Source organism: Panthera leo, chromosome D3 (genome assembly GCF_018350215.1).
Source record: "Panthera leo isolate Ple1 chromosome D3, P.leo_Ple1_pat1.1, whole genome shotgun sequence".
Lineage (NCBI taxonomy): Eukaryota > Metazoa > Chordata > Mammalia > Carnivora > Felidae > Panthera > Panthera leo.
This window is the reverse complement of record NC_056690.1, coordinates 29,613,194-29,635,709: the sequence shown is the minus strand read 5'-3', so window position 1 is coordinate 29,635,709 and position 22,516 is coordinate 29,613,194. Positions and strand designations below refer to the sequence as shown.

Genomic DNA, 22,516 nt, shown 5'->3' with positions numbered 1-22,516 from the left:
GGCTTGCACTACTCTGACAAACTCTTCCAGCAGGACGAAGCCCAAGGGATTGCACAGCCTTTAGGGAGCCCAGCACAAGTAAGGCACCTCCATGGGAACTTTATTCATTGATCTAGCCATGGTCTGTAGGAAAGAGGTTACGGATCCCTCTTGTGGGGCACAGACTCCATGCTGTTAGGGTCATTCTCAGAGTCATCTTTGGGTCTTGGCACAGGCTGGAACTTGAGCAAGACAGGCGGGGTGAAGATGGACGTCTTCACAGGAGGGGATGGTGTCTCCTTGGTGTTGGGGGAGCCACTACAGGCCAAGGTCCTGTGCAGGAGATAGCCAACACATGTCCATGAGGTGGGATACCGGCACACAGAGCCATCAGAAGTACGCATGACAAAACTTAAGGCTGTGGGATGGCCTTCAATACATTTCTACTTCCAGAATGCTCTCCCATGGATGTTTTGTTCCAGGCTGTTCATCACAGCAATGTTGGTGATTATGAAACCCTGGAAACAATCAAACATCCATCAAAGAATGGCTAAAGGAACCATGGACACCATGCAGCAGACCATTCTGCAGCTGTTTAAGTTCTGATGATGGCCCAGCCCTGGTGCATGGCCCCACAATTCTGTGAGGATCTGATGATGCCAACAATGCCTTGATTCTACATTTTGCATCATAACAACACTGCACAAGTGATTGCCGGCAACCCCTTCTCCATCACTCGGCAGTCAGTCACCTTCCTACTCTTCCATCCTACCAGGAGGTAGGACAATCTGATTGGATAGCTTATTGTTTCCACTTACACATAATTCATGAATCTACATAATCAGGTTTAACCATGTTCATAATTTTATGTCTGCATAATATTCCATAATTCTGTGAATGCACATTTAAGCTGTTTCCATTTTTTCTCCTTTTACACTGCCATAAACACTTTTGTACCCAGTCGCTTTTTTCTTTCCCTTAATCATCTCCTTGAATTGAAACTCTCCCAGAACTCGGGGCGCCTGGGTGGCTCAGTCGGTTAAGCGGCCGACTTCAGCTCAGGTCACGATCTCGCGGTCCGTGAGTTCGAGCCCCGCGTTGGGCTCTGGGCTGATGGCTCAGAGCCTGGAGCCTGCTTCCGATTCTGTGTTTCCCTCTCTCTCTGCCCCTCCCCCGTTCATGCTCTGTCTCTCTCTGTCTCAAAAATAAATAAAACATTAAAAAAAAAAAAAAATTAAAAAAAAAAAAAAGAAACTCTCCCAGAATTGAAAATACCAGAGCAAAGAATATGAGAACGTCTATGGCTCCTGATGTTTTGATAAACTGCCTCTCAGACTAACCTTAAACTTTGGTGATCCAAAAAGACCAGAGAAAGAGAGAAGATAACCCACATAATATGAGGAAATATTTTGCAGATCCTACGTCTGATAACAGACTTGTGTCTTTGGCAGTCCCTCAAAATATATTTACCATATGATCCAGCAATTCCACTTTTAAGACTATACCAAAGAAGGGGTGCCTGGGTGGCTCAGCCAGTTAAACGTCTAACTCTTGATTTCGGCTCAGGTCATGACCTCACAGTTTTGTGAGTTCAAGCCCCACTTTGGACTCTACACGGAGCCTGCGTGAGACTCTCCCTCTCTCTCTGTGCCTCCACTGCTCACACTCTTATCTTTCTCAAAAATAAAAAAAATATTTATAAAGAGTGTGCCCAAGAAAACTGAAAACTATGTCCTCACAGAAACTTGCACAGAAATGTTCATAACAGTATTATTCATAAGAGCCAAAAATGGAAACAACCCAAATGCCCATCAACTGATGAACTGACAGATAAAATGTGGCATATCTACACAGTGGAATAATATTGTTCAACCATAAAAAAAAGTCAACCCATAGAATGTACACCACCAAAAAGGAACCCCAGTATAAACAATGGACTTTGGGGTGATGCTGAAGTGTCAATATAGGTTCATCAGTTGTTAATAAATGCACCACTCTGGTGGGGGATATTGACAATAAGGGAGGGTAGTCATGTGTGGGGGCAGGGGACATGGAGGAAACTTCTGTACCTTCCTCTCAATTTTGTTGTAAACCTAAAACTGCTCTAAAAAAATTAAGTCTTAAAAAAGAAATTTAAAAAGCAGGAAATTCAGAACTGACACATGCTAGAACATGGATGAACCTTGTAAACATTATGCTAAGTGAAAGCAGCCAGTCACCAGAGACCATGTTATTGTATGGTTTCATTTATATGAAATGTCCAGAATAGGCAAATCCACACAGAAATGTTAGTGGTTGCCTCGGGCTGGGGGAGAGAAGAACTGGGGGTGACAGCTTAGTGGTGCTAGAGTTTTTCTTTTTTTTTTTATTGTAGTAAAATATGCACAAAATTTACCATTTTAACCATTTCTATGTGTACCATTCAGTGGCATTATACACATTGACAGTGCTGTGGTGACCATCACCATTATCTATCTCCAGGACTTTTTCATCATCCCAAACAGAAACTGTACTAATTAAGCAACAACTCATCTCCTTCTCCCAGGCCCTGGTAACTTCTCACCTACTTTGTCTTTAGAATTCTGCCTACTCTAGATACTTCATGTAATGGGAACCAGACAATAACCTGTCCTTTTGTTCTGGTTTATCTCACTTATTTCAACATTCTATTATATGGATAGACCACATTTTGTTCATCTTGGGTACACCTGGCTTATTTTCTCCTTTTAGCCACTGTCAATACTGGAGCTATGAACACTCATATACAAGTATCTGTTTGAGTCTCCACTGCAATTCTTTCAGGCATATACCTACAAGTGGAATTACTGGGTCATATGGTAATTCTGTTTAGCGTTTTGAAGAACCACCATACCCTTTTTCCATGGTGGCTACACCCTTTTACATTCCCACCAGCCACACACTAGAGATTCCAATCTCTCCACATTCTCATCAACACTTGTCATTGTCTTTTTGAATTTATTTTATTTTTTAAAGTTTATTTATTTATTTATTTTGAGGGGGTGGAGGGGCAGAGAGAGAGAGAGAGAGAGGGAGAGAGAGAGGATGAATCGCAAGCAGGCTCCACACTGTCAGCACGGAGCCCAGCTCAGGGTTCAAACCCAAGAACCGTGAGATCATGACCTGAGCCGAAATCCAGAGTTGGAAGCTTAACCAACTGAGTCATCCAGGTGCCCCTTTTGTCTGTCTTTTTGATGGAAGTAGGTGAGAAGTAGTAGTTCACTGTGGTTTTCACTTGCATTTCCCTGATGTCTAATGATGTGGAGCATCTTTTCCTGTGTTTATTGGCCATGTTGTAGGTCTTCTTAGAAGAAATGTCTATTCAAGTCCTCTGCCCAATTTTTAGAATGGGATTTTGATGATTTACAAATATTTTCTCCTATGGGTTGTTTTTTCACTCTCTCCTATTTGGCATGATGGAAATGTTCTAAAATTGGATTATGGTGATGGTTTCACAAATGTGAACATACAAAAAGCCACTTAAGTTGACACTGTAACTGGGTGAATTTATATGATGCTATGTAAATTATCTCAATAAAAGAATTTTTAGGAGCACCTGGGTGGTTGTCAGTTAAGCATCCGAACGTTGATTTAGGCTAAGGTCGTGATCTCAGAGTTTGTGGGTTCAAGCCCCACATTGGGCTCTAGGTTGATAGTGCGGAACCTGCTTGGGATTCTCTTTCTCACTCCCTCTCTCTCTCTCTCTCTGCCCCTCATCCACACTCTCTCCCTCAAAATAAAAAAACTTAAAAAAATTTTTTTTTAATTTATTTAAGTATTTATTTGTGAGAGAGAACGTAAGCAAGGGAGGCAGAGAGGGGGTCAGAGGATCCAAAGCGGGCTCCATGTTGACAGTGGAGAGCCCAATGTGGTGCTTGAGTCCATGAACCATGAGGTCATGACCTGAGCCAGAGTCGGATGCTCAACCGAGCCACCCAGGAACCCCGCCCCCCCCCAAAAAAAGAATTTTTAAAAGAATTAAAACAGGGGTGCCTGGCTGGCTCTGTCAGTGGAGAATGCAACTCTTGATCTCCGGGTTGTGAGCTCAAGCCCCACATTGGGTGTAGAGATTATTTAAAAATAAAATCTTTAAAAAAAAAAAAAAAAGAATAGGGGCGCCTGGGTGGCTGAGTCGGTTAAACGTCCGACTTCATCTCAGGTCATGATCTCATGGTCCGTGAGTTCGAGCGCCGCGTCGGGCTCCGTGCCGACAGCTCGGAGCCTGGAGCCTGCTTCGGGTTTGGTGTCTCCCTCTCTCTCTGCCCCTCCCCTGCTCTTGCTCTGTCTCTCTCTCAAAAATAAATAAAGATTTTAAAAAATCAAAAAAAAAAAAAAAAGAATAAAGCCATTTTATATTATTTTCACAGCAAAAATGAGTCTCTGCCTACAGCCTCAATAGCACAGGATTCTCTACTTTGGGCTTTTTGACAGGTATATAACATACATGCTAGCAACCTTAATGTGTACATCTTTCATTACTAAGTATGCCAAAAATATTTTTAAAGGTTTGCTTACTCTTTGGGTGTCATCTTGGATAAACTTTCCATCAACTAAATTTAGAATCAGCTTTATAGAACTGTGTAGGTTTCTTACAAAAGAAGCCATCTGAATTCTCACTCATTGCTAGTGGGAATACACAATGCTATAGCTACACTGGTAGTTTCTTCAAAACTGAACATATTATCACCATGTGATCAGCAATCATACTCCTTGGTGAAAGAGTTGAAAATTTATGTCTGTAAAAAACCTGCACATCTATGTGTATAGCAGCTTTACTCATAATTACCAGAATTTGGAATCAGTCTTTCGGTAGATGAATGGATAAATAAACCACAGTACATCCAGACAATAGAATGTTATTCAGTGCTAAAAAGAAAGGAGCTATCAAGCCATGAAAAGACATGGAGGAAATTTAAAAGTGAGTATTACTAAGTGAAAGAAGCCAATCTGGAAAGGCCACATACTGTAGGATTCCAAGTATATGACATTCCGGAAAAGGCAAAACTGTGGAGACAATAAAAAGATCAGTGGTTGTCAGGGGTTACGGGAGAGGGAGGGATGAATAGCTGGGGCACAGAGGATTTTGAGGACAATGAAACTATTCTGCATGATACTATAATGGTGGACACATGTCATTATACATTCGTCCAAACCCACAGAATGTACACCACCAAGAGTGAGCCCAAACATATGACTTCTGGGTAATAATGATGTGGCAAGGTAGGTTCATCAATTTAAGGTGGGGAATGTTGATAGTGGGGGTGCCTGTGTAGGGACAGGGGGTAGAGGGGAACTCTCAGTACTTTGTCAGTTTGCTGTGAATCTAAAACTCCTCTAAAAAACAGTATTTTTTTTTTTTTTTTTATGTCATCTGAAGCAATGAAGCGGTCAGTTTAAATATATACTTTGAATTAACACTCCATGGAATGACATGGGAAATACTTAACAACACCCTAAGTGGAAAAAACAGGTGACTAAAAAACAAACCAACAACCATATTCAGTAAATCCCTGCTTTGCAAGACACATGTCTATAAACCTTAGGGCTGCCCACAGTTGACAGAATTGTTTCTAGTGGGTCTCTGAGCTGCTTGTTTCTGATTCTTGCCATTACAAACACTAGGAAGGGGGAGTGACTTTTCCAGCACCCTATTACATTAGGGTCTTTTCATGAAATGCAAAGGACTATCATACAGAACGTTTTTCTGGCCCTCATGCACACTGCCATGATGCCATCAAGCCAGGCAAGCCAGGATGGTGTCAGAGGCATGCTTACCAGGGGTAGCCAGGGCAATGAAGCTGATGTGCACTGTTTCCAGCCAAGTACGAGAAATGGAAGCCTCCGGGGTTGAGGACCAAGGGGGTCAGATCAACCATGTGGCTGCAAGACAGAGCAGAGAGGGTAACATCAGCTCTGGGCTCCTCCCAGGCAGGCCCTTCCCAGCCTCATTGCACATGTCTATACACAGAGCAGACCCGAGCCTCGATTCCTTCCCTATTAAATGGGAATAACAACCCCTCAGGATTATTGTGAGGATTAACAACGTAGGGAAGAAATGGCAACCGAGTGTTGGCACACAAGCTACCCAAAACACTCCTTTTTCATTTGCCCCAAGTTTAAATTCTACCTCTTTGGGTTCGATGACAGGCCAGCCCAGTTTAATTTCACTTCGGACCTTGTAACTTCCAACTTCTCCATCTGCGGTATAGAAACGAAATCTTAGGACAAGTTTGGGGGCCTCGCTGAGAAAAAAAACACCTTATACCGGAACTAGGGGAAGTACGTGACTGTCCTTCATTTGACAAATACGTCAGGGTCATCCTCAGTGCCCACCTCGAGCTTGGTGTTAGGGTAACAGAGAATGTGATGGGGGCTGGGAACTGACAGAGGATGGGGTCTGCCTGGAGTGAGAGTGCAGGATACGCGGAGATTAGCAGGGACAGGCAGATAGGAAGGCACACTGCAGAGGCACCTAGAGACTGGCAAGAACACCACCCATGAGGCGAGGCAGGTGTGGGGTTGGAGACATTGGGGGGCAGCCATGGTTCTCCACCTGTCCTTTGGGCACCCCAGAATTCTGCCCAGTGTTTTGGGGACTGCCTCACTCAGCTGAAGCACAGCAGGTAAAACTCTGTGCCTCCAACCCTTCAACAAGAGCAGACCCCTTTTCATCTGCTTTATCCGTTCCACCCAAGATAGTGCCTGCAGACAGAGTTCTGCCACTTAAAAACAAAGTGCTGAGAGCCACTGCTGTGGGCCAGGAGAACCACTGGGGTGGTTCTGAGCGAGGGGCAGAGGCTGCCCTTCCTGGGACCACATGAGTGGGGGATGTGCTCACTGACCGACTTGCTGGGCAGAGGAGGGAAGGGGCCAAAGACCCTAGGCATAGTGTAGACAGGGGGTGATGAGGCCACCATGGAGGCCACGGTAGTAGCAGTGGATGGAAGTGGTGGAGGTGGCAGCACGGTTGGTAGCAGGCATGGGGAGGTGGACCGGTCTTGCAAAAGGATGGGTTCTGGTTTCTTCAGTTTTGGCTTTCTTCTCTTCTTCTTGGCATCTGTGACAAAAGGGACCAGTGAGTGCCTACCCCACGGCCAGAACAGGATAGAGTGGGAGCCCAACAGTAGTATAGGGTCTTCACAAGGTTCCTCCCCCAAAAGGGACCACATGATAATGCCTAGAGCCACTGTTGACAGGCACCAACATGTACCATCTCATCAGTCCATAACTATCCCATGGGGAAAAGGTATTTTTGTCTCTCTACAGGTACAACTGTAAGCTCCAAGTGTACAAGGCACAGGCAGGATCCATACCCCAACTGTCTGACTCCAAGGCCAGAATTTCAGGGGAAGTGACAGAGTATCTCCACCAACGAGGGCTTGGCTTGCCCTAGGCAAGTCAGTCTGCCACCTATGCCCAAGCACTGTGGAAAGCTCCTGAGTCTGCCAGCACCTTCATGGGGTATCCAGGCTCTGGACAGTAAGCTCACCAACTACACCCAGCCCCAGGGCCATCCTAAGGGTGTGCAAAGGCTCCTTTTTCTGTAAGGAAACCCATATGTACAAGGTCTTACAGAGGTGGGCTCAGGGAGGGAATCTTTGAGAAGCAGGGCCCTCAGGCCTACCCCCTCTCCTCTTTCTGTATTAGGTTTTCCTCCTATATTCAACAAGTCTGGCTATTTCTACTGTTCAGAGTTATAGGAAACCAGCAAAGTGGATGTGAACAAGTGCCTCATACAACCCATTAGAACGGCTCATCTAGAATGATGATCACCACCACCAAAGAGCACTGACCCAGAGCTAAGAGCCTGAGCCTCAGAGCAACCCAAGCCTGAGTTCAATTCCAGATTCTACTACTTACTATGTGACATTGTTGTCACATAGTTGGCTACCCTCCCTGGCCTTCTATGTTCTCTTTCATAAAATGAGAATAAATAGGATCAACACTACCTTGGGAGACTATGGTAGGAGCTACATATGCCATGGGTTGGGATGAAATGGTGACGTGGAGCACTCACACTTACCATCATGGAAAGTAGGACCCCCAGGTGAGCCAGGCTTCCTAACATAATGAAGCAAGCAGCTCCACTGCTAGGTAGTCTATCACTGAAGACAAATGCACTGAAAGAACTGAACCCAAATCTAATCAAGGCTTTAGAACGACTGTCCAAGACATACAGGCAGAATGGGCTGCCTGGGTGGCACAGTCGGTTAAGAGTCGGACTCTTGATCTCAGCTCAGGTCATATCTCACAGTTTGTGAGTTCAAGCCCCGCATTGGGCTCTGTGCTGACAGCAGGGAGCCCGCTTAGGAGTCTGTCTCTCCTTCTCTCTGCCCCTTCCCTGCTTGTGTGCACTGTTTCTGTCTCAAAATAAATAAACTTAAACACACAGACACACAGACACACACAGACACACACAGACACACACACACACACACACACACACAGAGGCAGAGGGGAATAAAACAAACAACACCAATGAGCCATAACAACAGATATAAACCCATTAAGTGGATTACCCCAAAGGACAACACAGTTCTTCAAGTTGATGGCAGGGGGGACAAAAGTGAGGGCATCCCATCTCAAGAGGTTTCAACAGATGTGGCCACTATACTCATTTGCCATCCCTGTGTGGTCATTAAAGTGGCCCCTTCCATTTCACTCTCACAAATGTCCTAATGTGGACACAAAGTATATAGCCATCCTAGTAATGGAAAGTCAGAGGCTGAACACCAAACTAAGTATCAGCTAATATTATGGAACTGTTGTCAATTATGTCCGGGGTAACACTGTGATTACAAAATATCTTTTTAAAAAAATTTTTAAATGTTTACTCATTTTTGAGAGACAGAGCATGAGCAGGGGAGGGGCAGAGAGAGAGGGAGACACACAATCCAGAGCAGGCTCCAGGCTCTGAGCTGTCAGCACAGACCCTGACTTGGGGCTCAATCCCACGAGCTATGACATCATGACCTGGGCGGAAGACACACTCAACTGAGCCACCCAGGCGCCCCACAAAATGTCTTTTTTTAATATCTAAAAAAGCATTCTAAAGTATTGAAGAATACAATGATGTCTGAGATTTCCCCTAAAATGCTCCAGAAAAAGAAAAGGGGGGATGAAGCAAGCATGGCAATATGGGGATAATTGCAGAAGCTGAAGGGAGACCAGTATCTGAGTGTTCACTGCAGTCTCCAGTTTTGTTTATGTTCGTTTGCATAATAAAGACTCAAAAAATAAACACCAAACAATCGAAAACGTACCAAGCACAGGATCAGGGATCAGGGATCCTAAGTCAGGTGTGCTGGCAGAGATTGACCCTCACCCTGGGAGTAGAGGTGCACGCGGTGGATGCTCCTCTTCAGCTGTTCCAGGCGCTGGTGCATTTCCAGGGCACCCATGCTGTTGCAACAATTCAGCTCCCCCTGGACTGCACAGAAAAACTTCGCCTACAAGGGGAGAGGCAGGGCAGTAAGAAGCGGGAGAGGTGACACAGCTGCCTACAGCACTCCCCACGCTGGGCCTCCTGGGCCTCCTGGAAGACCCTACCCTGCAGCTTCACCTACGTCCGACGGCCCTCCCCACACCCGCTCCAAACCTCCAGTCCTCAGAGCTCCGCCCCATCCCCCGAAGCCCCGCCGGCGGACTCGCACCCAGAGGAAGGAGAGGAGCCCGCGCCCCTCGTACTCGGCCAGCTTGCCCTTGCGCACCACCCTCTCGGCCAGCGCGGGGTTGCGGTCGATGCTGCGAAAGAGGCGGCGCAGCGCGCGCTCCGTGTAGGTGGCCGCCTGCCTCTCGAAGTCCTCCTCGGAGATGAGCTGGCAGAAGGTCACGCTCTGGGAGAACTCGCTGTCGAACTCGTCAAGGACCTCCATCCGAGAGGGGCTGCGGGCTGGCTCGGGTGGCCTGGGGGCGGGGCCACCGAGGCTCCAGGCGCGCCGACTCCCACCCGCCTCGGGCCAGGAGAGAGGGGCAGCTCCCGAGGGCCCGGGATCGGTCGCCGAGGGCGGGCCGGGGCCAGTAGGGGCGGGGGCCGCCGGGACCCACCTGCTCTCTTTCCCACAGCCGCCGAGCCAACGCAGCCTCTCTCCGCGAGCCGCAGCCACCGCCCCGACCGTTCTAGCCAATCCCCCTGGAGCTCTCTAGCAGGGGGCCAATCCGCGCGAGGGGGACGCACGTGACAATGCCCGCTGCTCTGGGCATGCGCTCTGGCGCCTTCGACGGGGCGAACACTCACGCGCGCGCGGCGGAACACTGGCCCTGATGGGGTCCCGCAAGACTTGATGAGGGAGCGGGCCATGGCACGCAGAGAACATGGTCCGCACCCAAACTCTTTTTTAGGCCCTCACTCCTCCTTGTTCCGGCAGCTCACCATCTCTCCTTGCGGTCTGTGGACAACACCCCAAGGACTTCACTCAGCCCCTGACTCATCTGCCCCAGACTTCACTCTTCCACACTTGATTTACTCTCCAGTATCACTCCGCTCGCACTGTCGTATAAGTACCGCGCGCTAACCGATTGCGCCACTGGAGCTCCCTGCTCTCCAGTATCAAATCCACCCACCCTCCCCAGCTTCTATCTTCTCTCTTCCCCTGTATAACTCAATACTTTGTGTTACTTTGCTCAATACTTTATGTTGCCTCTTCAGCATCTAGCTGCTCCTTATGGCTTTAAGAAGGTCCTATCTTCATGGTACCATCTTGGACAATTTAGCTCACTCTGAGGTTCCAACTCAGGGCTGACTTAACTCACCCTAACTTATATCTCAGGCTCAGACCTTCCTTGAGTTCTAGAACCACATCCAAGTGTCCGATGGGGAAGTTTTGGGGGCATCTCATGATGCACACATAAGATTGGCATATAGGTTCTTCTCTCCCAACCCCAAACCTGCTTCTTTTCTCCTCTCCTACTTGGTCAGCGATGACACCACCATCCACCCCAACCACTAACAGGGGGGTGCACCCTGGATTGCTTCCTTCCTATTACCTCCACCGCCCTTCACCCCCAACAATCCATGGAGTGTACCTGATAAGTCTAGACAATTTTCACCTCCCACCACCAAGCCACCAACCCTCTAGGCTCTGCTGTCCCCAACATCGGGCCCTCACTTCCTCCTGCTTTGAGGTCAGAGAGCAAGATGGAAACAACCAAGGAGGAAAAATGTTCTAGCCTAGGAGGACAAATAGACTTAGATACACCTGGGTTCAAATCTTCATCCTGCTTCCTGACCCTGTGTAACTTAAAATGAGACTTTACTTTGAAATATGTAGTATGTGCCTTTTTATAAACAGCAGAAGCATCCTCTGAGGGGTAGAGTAGACCCCTAATTAATCTTCCCTCATGTTCTGCTAATAATACTTTACACTTTATGTACTTATTTGTATTTTTTTAAGTTGTATCAGTCCCCTCCTCTGTGCCAGGCACTGCCAAGAGAGATATAAAAAGGGATATTGTCCCTGCCCTCAGGGTCTAATGAGGACTTCAGCCACAAGGAGAAATTTCAATCTAACATGCTCTGCTGGAGGAATATTGGATGTTGTGGAGCCCAGGAAAGGCTTCCCCTAGGACGGAACATTTGAGCAGAACCCTGAGTTCACAAACATCCCCCAGCAAGGGCGAGAGACAGATGTATGAGAGTCTCCAGGCAGTGGGCACAGAATCTACACAGAAGGATGGCCACCTCCAAGCATGCATGCCCGGGCTTCTACCCTCAGGGTGGGGTGAAGCTGGCATCTTGATGTGCTCAGCCAGGAGTGAGGGGTATTCCCAAAGGCCCATCTGGAAACCTGGTCCTCCTCTTAAAGGAGACAGGCTTGAATAACTGTCACTGGGCACAGAAAAGCCTTTTGCATTGTGTTAGGTCCTGATGGTGGAGCCGGCCCTACAAGGATGCCTGGGGCCTGGCTCTTTGACAGTCCCTTTAATTGTAGCTGTTAGGATGGGCATGCCAGGCATCTCTTGGTCCCCTCTGCAGTCTCAGGGCAGCACACCTCCCTGTAAGAAAACAAGCTGACATGGTTGATGGGCATCACCTGTGGTCTGCATATCCCAAGTCCACCCACCCAGCCCAGATAGTGCTGCTCCTAAGATCCCAGGACAATGTTCTCTCCAGAGCCTGACCCTCCCCAAGCCCTCAGGGAGGCCTGGGTGCAGTTCATCTGCACATGGTCAAGGTTGAGCTGGGTCTGAGCCAGACCCTGGCATACCCTTCATGCAATACAGTGAATCTTCATTTCTCCACAAAGCCCTGACCAAACCTGGAGTCCCCAGTCTTACCCAGGGAGTTGGTGTGGAAAGATCCTCTTCAAACCAGAGTTTTTCTGATCCCAGGGCCTCTGCCCCTGCTCCTGTCCAGCAATATCCCAGAAGGAGAATTTGTGGGATGATCCCCCAGTTCTGCACTCACCTAATCCTCTGATGGAGGGTCCAGCCCAGTTCCACACCTGCTCCTGCTAGGAAGTGGAGTGAGGCAGCAAAACTCCCTCCCCTCAGACACTGTGGGTGGTGGGTTGGGCCTGACCGATGCCCTTTCATCATTGCACTGCTTCCCAGTGGCCCACAGTAGTGCAACAGGGAAAGAGTGTCAGGCAGGCCTGCCAGCGCCTCTCCTGGTGGTGGTCGGTGAGGATCTGAGATCTGGAATGCAGGCCCACTGGGGTGGGGCCCCGAGGCCTGGGGGAAGGGTGCCCTCTGACCCTAGAGGCCCGGGCCTGGCCAGGATCTCAAGTTTCCATGGAGAAGGGAGTGAGCTGGGGAGGGAGGTGGGGGGAGGGGAGGGCCTGCAGGCCCAAGGGGCCCGGCCTGAGGAGGGTTGTGGTGTGGGGAAGGGGGGGGTCCCCAAGGCTGGTCCCAGATGCTTTGACAATATCATTGCACTGCTTCTCAGAGCACAGTAGTGCAACCTCGTCAGAGCAGCTGGGGCCAGCAGGGGAGACCCGCATGGTCCCCAGTAAGTGCAGAGCGGGAAGCTCAACCGTGGGTGGGTGGGGCTAGAATCCCTGTTCAAGACCACAGGGAGGGGAAGAGGATTTCAACAGGGCTGCTGTCCTGGAGATAGTCAGAAGGTCTGGGACTTTCCCCAGGCACTCTCCACACTGCGGTACGGGAGAAACCCCAGACTGAGGGGTAGCTCCAACCCAGGAGCGGGAGAGGACGGGAGAGAGGGTAAACACACAAAGGAGAGGGGCCCGCGCTCCACCGCAGTCCGAAGCCCACTCGTGCACGGAGCGAGGGTGGGTACACCCCGACGACCCTACTCCCTCACTCGACCCAGGGCTGCAAGAGAAGGAGGGTGGCCCCATTCCGATCCACGCGCCCCTGTCGGCTTACGCCCCCTTCCCTGGCCCCTAGTCCCCAACTCCGCTCCGTGTTCAGTCCTAAAGATTATCTGCCTGGAGGCCCAGAGCGAAGCAAAAGAACGAGGGGGGGCTTCCCGCCCTGCTGGAGTCCCCTGCGGAGAAGGCGCCAGGGATCCGGGCTGCGCCCCTCCGCACAGTCCCACCGGGTAGGGCCGCCCTGCCTGTGCTCTCCACCTCGGACCCTGCTACTCACGCGGCGGGACACACCTTTCGAACCAGGCCAGGACAGGACGCGGAAGGTTAGCAGGAGAAAGGTCTTAGCGGTTGTTCGCTCCCCTCGTACCCATCAGGGCGACCCCGCACCTCGTGGCGCCCTCTTGCTCACCGGCTCCATCTTTAACCCGCTGACAGTCGGCGGGGCCCGGCCCCCGGCTTCTTAGCATAACGCCGCGCTCATTGGCCGGAGCCAACGCGGGGCTTCTCTTCCCGCACGCCTATTGGCTAAAACCGGAGCGATTTCAAAATAGCCTCCGGGCCTGCATTGGCCGGGCGCAGGCCAAGTCCCAGGCTCGGTGGTTTTAACAATGAGTACTACAAACACTTTCTCCTCATTCATAACTTATCAAAAGGAATTTTACCCGCCTTTTCTCGGCTCCAGTCTCCGCGAGTTTAGGAGCAGCGCCCGCGAGAGCTCTTGGAAGTCTGGGGCGGGGGGGGCGTCCGCGCAGCTGAGCTCGCTGGGAAGAGGGCTGCGATCCTAAGAATCCTGAAACCCTGAAACCTGTGTCTAGCCTGCTGTGGAGCCGAGCTGCTTCGTTTTGCGTGCTCACATCCCTCCCTGTGTCTCCCGGATTTGATATTCAGCTGCATTGGGTTTCCCGGCTGGGTAGCTCCCCTCCCCACCAAACCCCACCTAATCGTCCTGCTTGACCAGAACGGGGTTTGCCTGAAGCAAGCCGGTTAGGTCTGAGCTTCAGAGATCCGGTCCTGGAGCCCAGGGAGCCTTGTGGATCTGTGGGAGGTATGGGGAAGTGGGTGTCGACCTGGGTACATTTTGTAGATAAGCATTCATTAAGTGCCTAACCGAGGCTGATGACCCAAAAGGATATACATTGGCCCTCACACAGCTGCAGTGTGTGTGTGTGTGTGTGTGTGTGTGTGTGTGTGTGTGTGTATGTGTGTGTGTGTGTGTGTGTGTGTGTGTGCGCGCGCGCGCGTGTGTGTGTAGGCGGGGCGATGCTTAGGCTACATTGCTTCTGTCCCTTCCCATACCGCCCCCGCCCCCCATTTTATTCTCAGTCCAATGGCTGAGAGTAAATGTTTTTGAGGCAGGCAGAGCTGGGTTTGAATCTTTACCAACTTGCTGCCTCCTCTGCAAAATTAAGATGATAATTGAGCCTGCTTCAGGGTTGTTGCCAGGAGCAAATGAGATGCTGTGTAAATCCTTGGCCCAGCACCTGACAGTGTTCAATAAATGAGTGCTCTACTGCTACCGCAATTTAATTTTTGGTCTTGTCCAGCATTCTGTCTGAAGCTATCTTATATGCTCCCACAGCTTCAGCCTTGGTTCCCCAAGGATTCCTATGTGCTGTGCACTGTTTGATTCTGCTATTAATCTAGTTGTACTCCAATCCTGTCACAGGTCAGGTGGGTGATGGGAGAGGAGGTTAAACTTGTAGACAGTGTTTGAGAGGTTTGGCAGTGGAGGGGTCAGGAGCTCTGTGTTTGACCAGAGCAGGAACTCATGGGTTGGGAGGGTGGAGAAGTAATGGTTCAGCACCTACATGTGACCCACCTCCCCTCAAGTCTCACAATTGGCTAGAGCTATTCTCCCACCCCCATAACGCCAACAGATTTCTCACCTGCAGTGTGCTCTGCCCACATTCCTCCAAGCCTCTTCCAACCAGTTGCCACTCCCAGCATCTCCTTGGGCTCTTGTATTCTCATTCAGGAAAAGTGTCACTCTCTACCCCCAGCAGCTCCCTTAAACCCCTCCCCTCCTATATAAACAGCCACACCTGGGCCAAGTTTAGCAAATCCAGGAAGCCTGTAGTCTCCACCATAACCTCTAGAGGTCACCTACACACCAGCAAAACTAACTGTTCCCTTCATTAGGGCCCTCCTATTTATTGTTCCTGCCTTTAAGTTGCAATGTTTTGCTTGCCCAAATTGTGACTGTCCTTCCAGGAAGCCTTCTCAGATATCTGCAGGTAGCAGTTCTTTGTGGTTACTTTCCCTTGCAATATCTTTTGAAGTTCTGTAATCTCCTTGGGACCCTGGAAGGTTGTAATGGGGGCTAGAGATGCCCACATACCCAGGCAGGCTAGGGTGTGAGGGGTGCCATTTGCACCAAGAGTGAGGGAACTTGTGATGTTAATTTCCAACAGATGGGCAGTCTTGGCTTGGTGCTGAATCGAAGACAAATGTCAAGACTGCCACAAATGCTAGAGGAGACGTGCCAGGAGAACAGGGACCCACCTCAAGGGATGAGGGCGCTGGAGAACTTGTGCTTCATTCTAGCTGGCAGGCAGTGGGCCTACTGTTCATCCTGCTGAGGCCCTGGCCCTGGTCATAGCCCTTAACAGAAGATTGATGAAGCTCAGGGGCTAGGAAACTGGGGTCACTTGCTATTAGAGCATCTAAGGATAGAGAAGGGTGTTGTGATGGCCCAGGGCAGTGCTGGAGTACATGAAAGAGCATCAAGGTTTGGACAGGTTTAGCTGTCATTCCGTGCTGGAGACAAGGGGTTTTGCACTAAGGAAGAGATAGTGAACCAGTCAGGGAAGCTGGGTACCTCCTGGCCACCCCAAGGCTCACAGCAAAACACAATCACAGACTAACATTCTTTAATCACAAAGGCACTTGAAAACCCCTACAAACCCAAAGTCTCCACCAAGAGTGGTCCTGTAGATGCCCCACCCTTCTGCCCTCCATCCACCCATCCATGGCACTCAGAGTTCATCGTGACCTGCAGAGGAATCCACACTGGGTTTGATGAAGATGCCTTCCATGGCCTTCCACGTATTGTGTGTATTGGCACTGGACATACCATGCACTTCGTGCTGCCCACGGATGGGGCTCCCGTACTGCTCCCCAGTAACCGACAGGAACACGGAGGTGCCCACGTGCTGGAAGCGCACGGCAGCCTCTCGCTCCCAGTGCTGCCCTGAGCAGCGCACCGTCCACAGGTCCAGGTCGTCACCCTCACCGTCTTCCCCAAAGGCGCTCACCTCCTATGGGTGCAGGGGGCAGATGGACAGTGTTCACCACAGAAGGCACAGAGTCCCCTGTGGTCACTTGTCTGGCAACAACCTCACACCCAGAACACTGGGCCTTGGGTCCTTCCCTGTACCTTTCTGAGCTTAGCTTCCATAGCTGCAAAATGGGACACTACAACCGCCACTCCCAGCACCCAGTAGGCTCTCCCCAGCAAGGGCTTTTCAAATACACGTCCACCCTACCCCATCTGTCTGCGCAGTGATCACAGGCCCCCGCATAGCTAAAGCCTCCTCCTCTCTCCATGTTCCCCTTCCTAACCTCTCTGAGACTCACTCAACATGATGTCCAACAACCCCTCACTCAATTTCATACTTTTTCTTCTGACAAGTCCCCTAAGCACTCAGTCCCTAACCCCACAAACCCCTCCCACCCCAACTCCACCCCTCTACCTCTCCCTCCCCAAGTTCCAGTGAACTCCATTGGAGCACAAGCTCTTCCCCAGGCCTGCAAAGCCGCTAGTCTCTCCTCTGTGGCCTAGAGGACTCCTACTCATCCTTCCTGACCCAGCCTGAGTTCCTCATCCCCTGCTGGCTTTCATGTTCCCCACCCCAAAGACCTTATGGATCCTCTTCCTGGGTCCAACTCACCCCCAGGAGAATAAGTTATCCAGCCTGATCTCTCTTCCTGTCAGTCGCCGGCAGAGGTAGTGCTCAGGCTCAGAGTCACTGAGAGGAGTCTAGATTCTGTCCCTGCACCACCCCCCCTCCCCCCGCAACACAAGTAACCTCTCCCGGCCGGCCACTCACCTGGTTATTGGACAGCGGCGACGGAAAGTGGTGCGTGTGTAGGTTCTTACCGGTGAGCACGTGCGTGAGCCGAACCGCCTGCCCGCAGCGCACCGGGGACCCACGCGGGCACCCGCCCTCCGAGCCGCCACGGATCCGCCAGTAGCTATTGGCGTCGTCAGACGCCTCCACGCCAGTCACCGACTGTTGGCCGCTGCCTGTGGGGCGACACCCCACCCCACCGCGAGATTGCGGTCAACCTCTGAACTCCCTATACTTGACTCGGACACCATAAACTTTCCCAACAACCTCAACCCTGGGACCCCAAGGGCTCACTCCCAGCCCCAATCCCTGGCCCTTGGTCTCTGGCTGAACTCTCAAGTCCCTTAGCCTGCAGCTCCTGGACGACCCTCCTCGCTCCCAATATCCCAACGACCCCCTTAAAACCGCCGGTCCTTGTCCCCCTGGGCCCCCCAGCAACTTCAGGCGGCCAGTGAGGCTCCCTGGTGACACCCAGACCAATGGCTCTGCAGACTCCCCACGACCACCCAGCCTTCAGACTCCCAGCCCCGGGCTCCGCCCCCTGACGATGCCCCATTCACGGGCCTCTGCGCACCGGATCCGTATTTGATATCGTGCGAGTGCAGCCGCACCCTGTGCTGCGTGTTGAACAGCTTCAGCACCGACCCGCAGGTCACGAGCCCCGCGCCGGTCTTGGCGGCACCGCTGCCTGGCACCAAGAGAGTCAGCAGCAGCCCTACAAGCGCCGGTCCGGCAGCTCGGCCGCGGCCCGCGCTCCACATCGCCCCGGCCGAGCTCCGGCAGCTCGGGCCCATGGGACGCTTCCGTCTCCGCCATCGGCCAATGACAGAGGCACTGGAGGCAGCCAATCGCCAGCCAGCACGGCTCTCCGCCTGCACTGCCATTGGGTCGGCATGGAAGGGACTCGCCCCTAGCTTTCCAGAGAGGCAACTGGGGAGGGGGCTGGAGACACGAGGAGGGTTTTGATTGGTCCACGCTTCCGAGGACCCACCAATGAATGATGCCTAGGGAAGGCTGGTGCGGCGCCAAGTGGTAGGAGAGAAGCTGGGGAGTCGTGCTGTAGGTGAGGGCGCCCACCCCCCCCCCCCAGCGGCCGCTGAGACCCTGGACACCAGGCTGGGAATCCAAGACCCTGCGGGTACGTGTTCACAAAGCCCTTTGATCTTGGATCTTCGGGCTTCAATCACGATCTTTCCTCTCGGACTCTTTGTCCTCAGCTTCAGGGTCTTGAGGTTGCCGGACCACTAGATTTTGTGGTTACAAGGTCGATGTATCTCAGATATTGGATCACTTGGCTCTTCATTCCCTGGAACCCGGGATTAGTTAATCCCCCAGTTACTCGGTCATTGCCTTCCTGACAATGGGTCACCTCAGTCTCTGGACTTTGTGGGTTTTTAATTCCTCTGACCACTCACTTTTTCCAGGGCAGAATCACATGGTCATTCGACTATCGGGCAGCAGAGGGCAGCAGAGATCTGTGGTATTGAAGATGATAGGTTCTCTCACCAGGAGACCCCAAGGTTTCTTAGGAAATAAGAGCCCTGGCCAACCAAGTGACTTTGGGAAATAAGTGTAGGTAACCATGTGTCCCAGGTTTCTGACACGAGTGGGTCCCAGTCTCACTGCCTTCTCAGAGGGCTGTCAGCTGTCTTCAAGGGGGAAAACTTATATGACTATTTATTCATTTGTGGAACATTCTTATCTTGACTTAACTCCCTGAGCTAGGGGCCACTGGGGAACTGGCTCTGGGCTGCATTGCTCAATGGGCTGACTACCCATGCACTTGGGGTGCAACAAAGCAGGGATAAAAGTTTATATTTAATTAAATCATTCAGAATTTTGCGTTCAGAAAGTCCAGAATAGAGCCATTTTAATTATAGAAACATGTTATTTGGGGGTTTTCATGTTTAATATTGTTTCTATTTTGAATTACATATGGTATAAGACACTTGATTCTTTCAGGGTTTAGGGTGTCTAAGTTGCTAAAGTTATGCCCTGGCATTGGCAGACCCTGCCCTTGAGGGGCCTCCACTCGAGGGTGGAGGGGCTAGAGTGTAATCTGGGAAGCAATGAAAATATCCTCTTGGATACCAACAAGCATCTCAGACTTATTATCTCTAAAGCAGAATTCTTGGTCTCTTCTCTCAAACTGCTCCCTCTCCCTAGAGGGAGTCTCAGTAATGGTACCTCCATCCCCTCCCGCCACCACCCACCCCCCCCCGCCCACCACCACCGTTTGGGACTTATCTTCAGTTGCTCTCTTTACCGCATACCTAGCATCTCATCCAACACATATTGGTGGCTCTAACTCTAAAACAGATTGTGAAGCATCTCTCCTGCATTCCTTATCACCACCCTAATCCAAGCCACCCCATCCCCCCTCCAGATATTGACCACTGCCTCTTAACAGATTTCTGTCTTTCCATCGCTCCAGCCCCTCCAAGTCATTCTCCAACAGGGAGAATATATACCTTTTTATACCTTAAAAAGCATATATCAGAGGGCACCTGGCTGGCTCAGCAGTAGAGCATGTGACTCTTGATCTCAGGGTCATGAGTTCAAGCCCCAGTTGGACATGGAGCCTACTTAAAAATAATAAAAATAAAAAATCAGGGTCAGTAGGTGGAGTGTGTGACACTTGATCTCAGGGTTGTGAGTTTGAGCCCCAGGTTGGGTGTAGAGATTACTTAAAAATAAAATCTGGAAAAAAAAAAAAAGAAAAAAGCATATATCAGATCATGCCAGGCACCTGCTGAAAGCTGCCAACAGCTTCCCACTGCAGGTAAGACCAGAGGGTGGTTAGGACACAGCAAGCAATCTCCCCAACAGGCAAAGACAGAATTCCAAGTACAGCAGAGACCCAAGAACTGGAATAGGAGAAACCAACATGGCTCTCCATCAACTTTCTCAGAGCTTCATGGCTGGAGCTGTTCTCTTTCCCTGCTCCCCACTGCATACCGCCTTCCGCAGCTGGCAGATGCTCAGGGCTGACTATGGTGTCTCCACAGACTTCTGCTTTCCAGCCACAGTTTGTCTTCAGGCTCAGAAAAAAATCTGATCTGCTCCACTTGGTTCCAGGGACTGCTCAAGGTGAAATCAGCTATGGATGGGGAGGAGGGGTAGTAGCTGGTCTCCAAATATGGCTACTAACAGTTCCTTCCATCCCTGTAAGCGTAAGCTGCTTCTCTCATTAACACCTGGACTCCATTTTCCCTCCCCTTGAATCTGGGCAGGCATTGCCATTCGCTTTGACCAAGAGAATGGCACAGAAATGCTGTTTTGGGGCTTCTGAGCAAAGCTGCAAGAGGACCAGTGGTTCTCGATTTGTCTCTCTAGGAAGCCAGCTGCTGCACCGTGCTGTAAGGAAGTGCAGGCCAGAGGACTGAATGAATGGTTAGGGGCCTTGGGGAGATCCTAGAGGGGGAGAGGCCATGTGGGATGTTCTGGTCTCAGCCATGTCCCCAGCTAAAAGCAGCCACACAAGAAACTATCTCCACCACTGCCAGCTGAGCCTGCCAACCACCAGCATCAGGAAAAATGATGACTTTGTTTGAAGCCACTTAAGCCTTGGAGTGGTTACATAGCAACAGATACCTGATACAGATACAGGAGCTAAAGTCAGATGTCTTTAGCACAGTGTACCAGTGGTTCCCAAAGGGGCTGCTCCCACTCCAGGGACATTCCCTAGACATGTGCCTCTGAGGCCAGGGTGGGTGTATGTTCTTTTTCCCTTGAGGACTTGGCAGAGAGACCTGGAAAGCTGGCAGGTTTCATGCCAGCTGCTATCTCTGAGAGCCCTAGGGCTCCCCTCCCGGTTCTGTCCTACAGACAGGATTTCTTGCCTCTCCAGAGGGGGGTGGGTCGGGGGGAGATGCTCCACACTGTCCACCCTTGTTTTTAGCACTCAGTGCAAACTGCACCAGAATTTCCCAGTCTATGCCAGCATGCCTGGCTGGCTCAATTGGAAGAGCATGTGACTCTTGATCTCGGGGTTGTGAGTTCGAGCCCCAGGTTAGGTGTAGAGATTACTAAAAATAAATAAACTTAAAAAATAAAAATCTCTCAGTCCACCCCAATTGCAAGCTCCTAGGGCAAACACCTGACTGGCCTAGCTTAGAATAGGGATGTGTCAAGAGGGCTAGTCAACTGTGGCCAAGTGATATGGCAAAAAGGTACAAAAATGTGGCCTGACACTGTGGTGGCCTCAGGGAATGGGCCTTATGAGTTGAGCATATGCCCTAAAAGATCCTTGCCACAAGAGATCTCTGGAAAAATGGGTCCCTGATCCACCAACTTAGGACCCCGGTTGCTCTGACTGGCAGCAGAGCAGGTCTTTCTCCTTGAACCACAGGGCATGGGTGTGGTATGGAAGCTCCTCCCTGACTGGCTCCAGAGAAGCTCTGCAGTGGCTGTGTCTTCACACATGGAGTGCTGAGCGTGGCCAGGCTTGGTTGAGCAGACTTGGGCTCTATACGCCCAGGTGGGACCTGTGTGATCTGTGTGAGCAGGTGGCTCACACCTCCCCCATATCCCTGAAACAGCAGCCCACACAGCGAGTCAGAGTGGAGCATCTTCACATGTTCTTTTGACAGGGTGGAGGGGAAAGAGGTTGAGCGGTTCCCTAGGTGAAGATGCCTGAACAGCGGAACAAAATGGCTGCCCTGGGAAGGCAGAGAGAAGGCAGGTTCTGAGCTGGTAGCACAGGATGGCCAGAAGCCCCAGAAGAACCTTGGAGATGAGACCTGCCAATCACAGCACCAGCCATGCCCACAGACCCTTCCAGAGAAAGCTGTCTGGCCAGGGCCACTACTGAAAGGGTAGTCACATGGCCAGCCTGGAGCAGCCAATCCACAGCTTGACAGACCGTGAGCCCCCATGTGACCCCATGTGACAGACCGTGAGCCCCCATGAGCCCCCATGTGATCGATCCATAGTTTGGATCCTCCAGATTCAGGAGCTGGGAGCTGGGAAATACAAATTAGGAAGACAGGTAGGCATGGGAATATCAGGAAAGGGAGGATGCATGGTTCCCCAATAGGAACATGAGGGTGTGGCACAGCAAAGGTAGCAGGTTGCTGCCCTGGCAGAGGAGGAGCTCTCTGGAAGCAGGAACCACAATGCTCAGGAGCCATTAGGAAAATGCACCATGAATCCTAAGAGGCTTGAAGAGTCAGG

General features: G+C 50.9%; 2 protein-coding genes across 2 annotated transcripts; both read right to left on the bottom strand.

The window, feature by feature from the left end:
• Positions 1-79: 79 nt before the first annotated feature.
• Positions 80-10,108, bottom strand: LOC122203919. The gene is made up of 7 exons (XM_042911106.1): positions 10,045-10,108; positions 9,651-9,903; positions 9,323-9,446; positions 6,840-7,054; positions 6,125-6,195; positions 5,773-5,877; positions 80-312 (listed from the first exon to the last, which is right to left on the bottom strand). Exons 2-7 carry the CDS (start codon positions 9,870-9,872, stop codon positions 138-140), a joined length of 912 nt encoding a protein of 303 aa, XP_042767040.1. The 5' UTR covers positions 9,873-9,903; positions 10,045-10,108; the 3' UTR covers positions 80-137.
• A 6,016-nt stretch (positions 10,109-16,124) lies between these two features.
• SDF2L1 (stromal cell derived factor 2 like 1) lies at positions 16,125-18,172 on the bottom strand. The gene is made up of 3 exons (XM_042910483.1): positions 17,916-18,172; positions 17,321-17,517; positions 16,125-16,528 (listed from the first exon to the last, which is right to left on the bottom strand). Exons 1-3 carry the CDS (start codon positions 18,133-18,135, stop codon positions 16,247-16,249), a joined length of 699 nt encoding a protein of 232 aa, XP_042766417.1. The 5' UTR covers positions 18,136-18,172; the 3' UTR covers positions 16,125-16,246.
• Positions 18,173-22,516: the final 4,344 nt, after the last annotated feature.

Bases quoted from the DNA above. Each gene is read 5' to 3' on its own strand.
- LOC122203919 (XM_042911106.1), bottom strand. From the start codon at position 9,872: ATGGAGGTCCTTGACGAGTTCGACAGCGAGTTCTCCCAGAGCGTGACC. The intron at 7,055-9,322 runs GTGAGGGTCAAT...CTTTTGTCACAG, and splicing joins CGTGCACCTCTACTCCCAGG to ATGCCAAGAAGAAGAGAAGA. The intron at 6,196-6,839 runs GTCAGTGAGCAC...TCTATACCGCAG, and splicing joins CTCCTCTGCCCAGCAAGTCG to ATGGAGAAGTTGGAAGTTAC.
- SDF2L1 (XM_042910483.1), bottom strand. From the start codon at position 18,135: ATGGGCCCGAGCTGCCGGAGCTCGGCCGGGGCGATGTGGAGCGCGGGC. The intron at 17,518-17,915 runs GTGCGCAGAGGC...GTCGCCCCACAG, and splicing joins CGATATCAAATACGGATCCG to GCAGCGGCCAACAGTCGGTG. The intron at 16,529-17,320 runs GTGAGTGGCCGG...CTGCACCCATAG, and splicing joins CGCCGCTGTCCAATAACCAG to GAGGTGAGCGCCTTTGGGGA.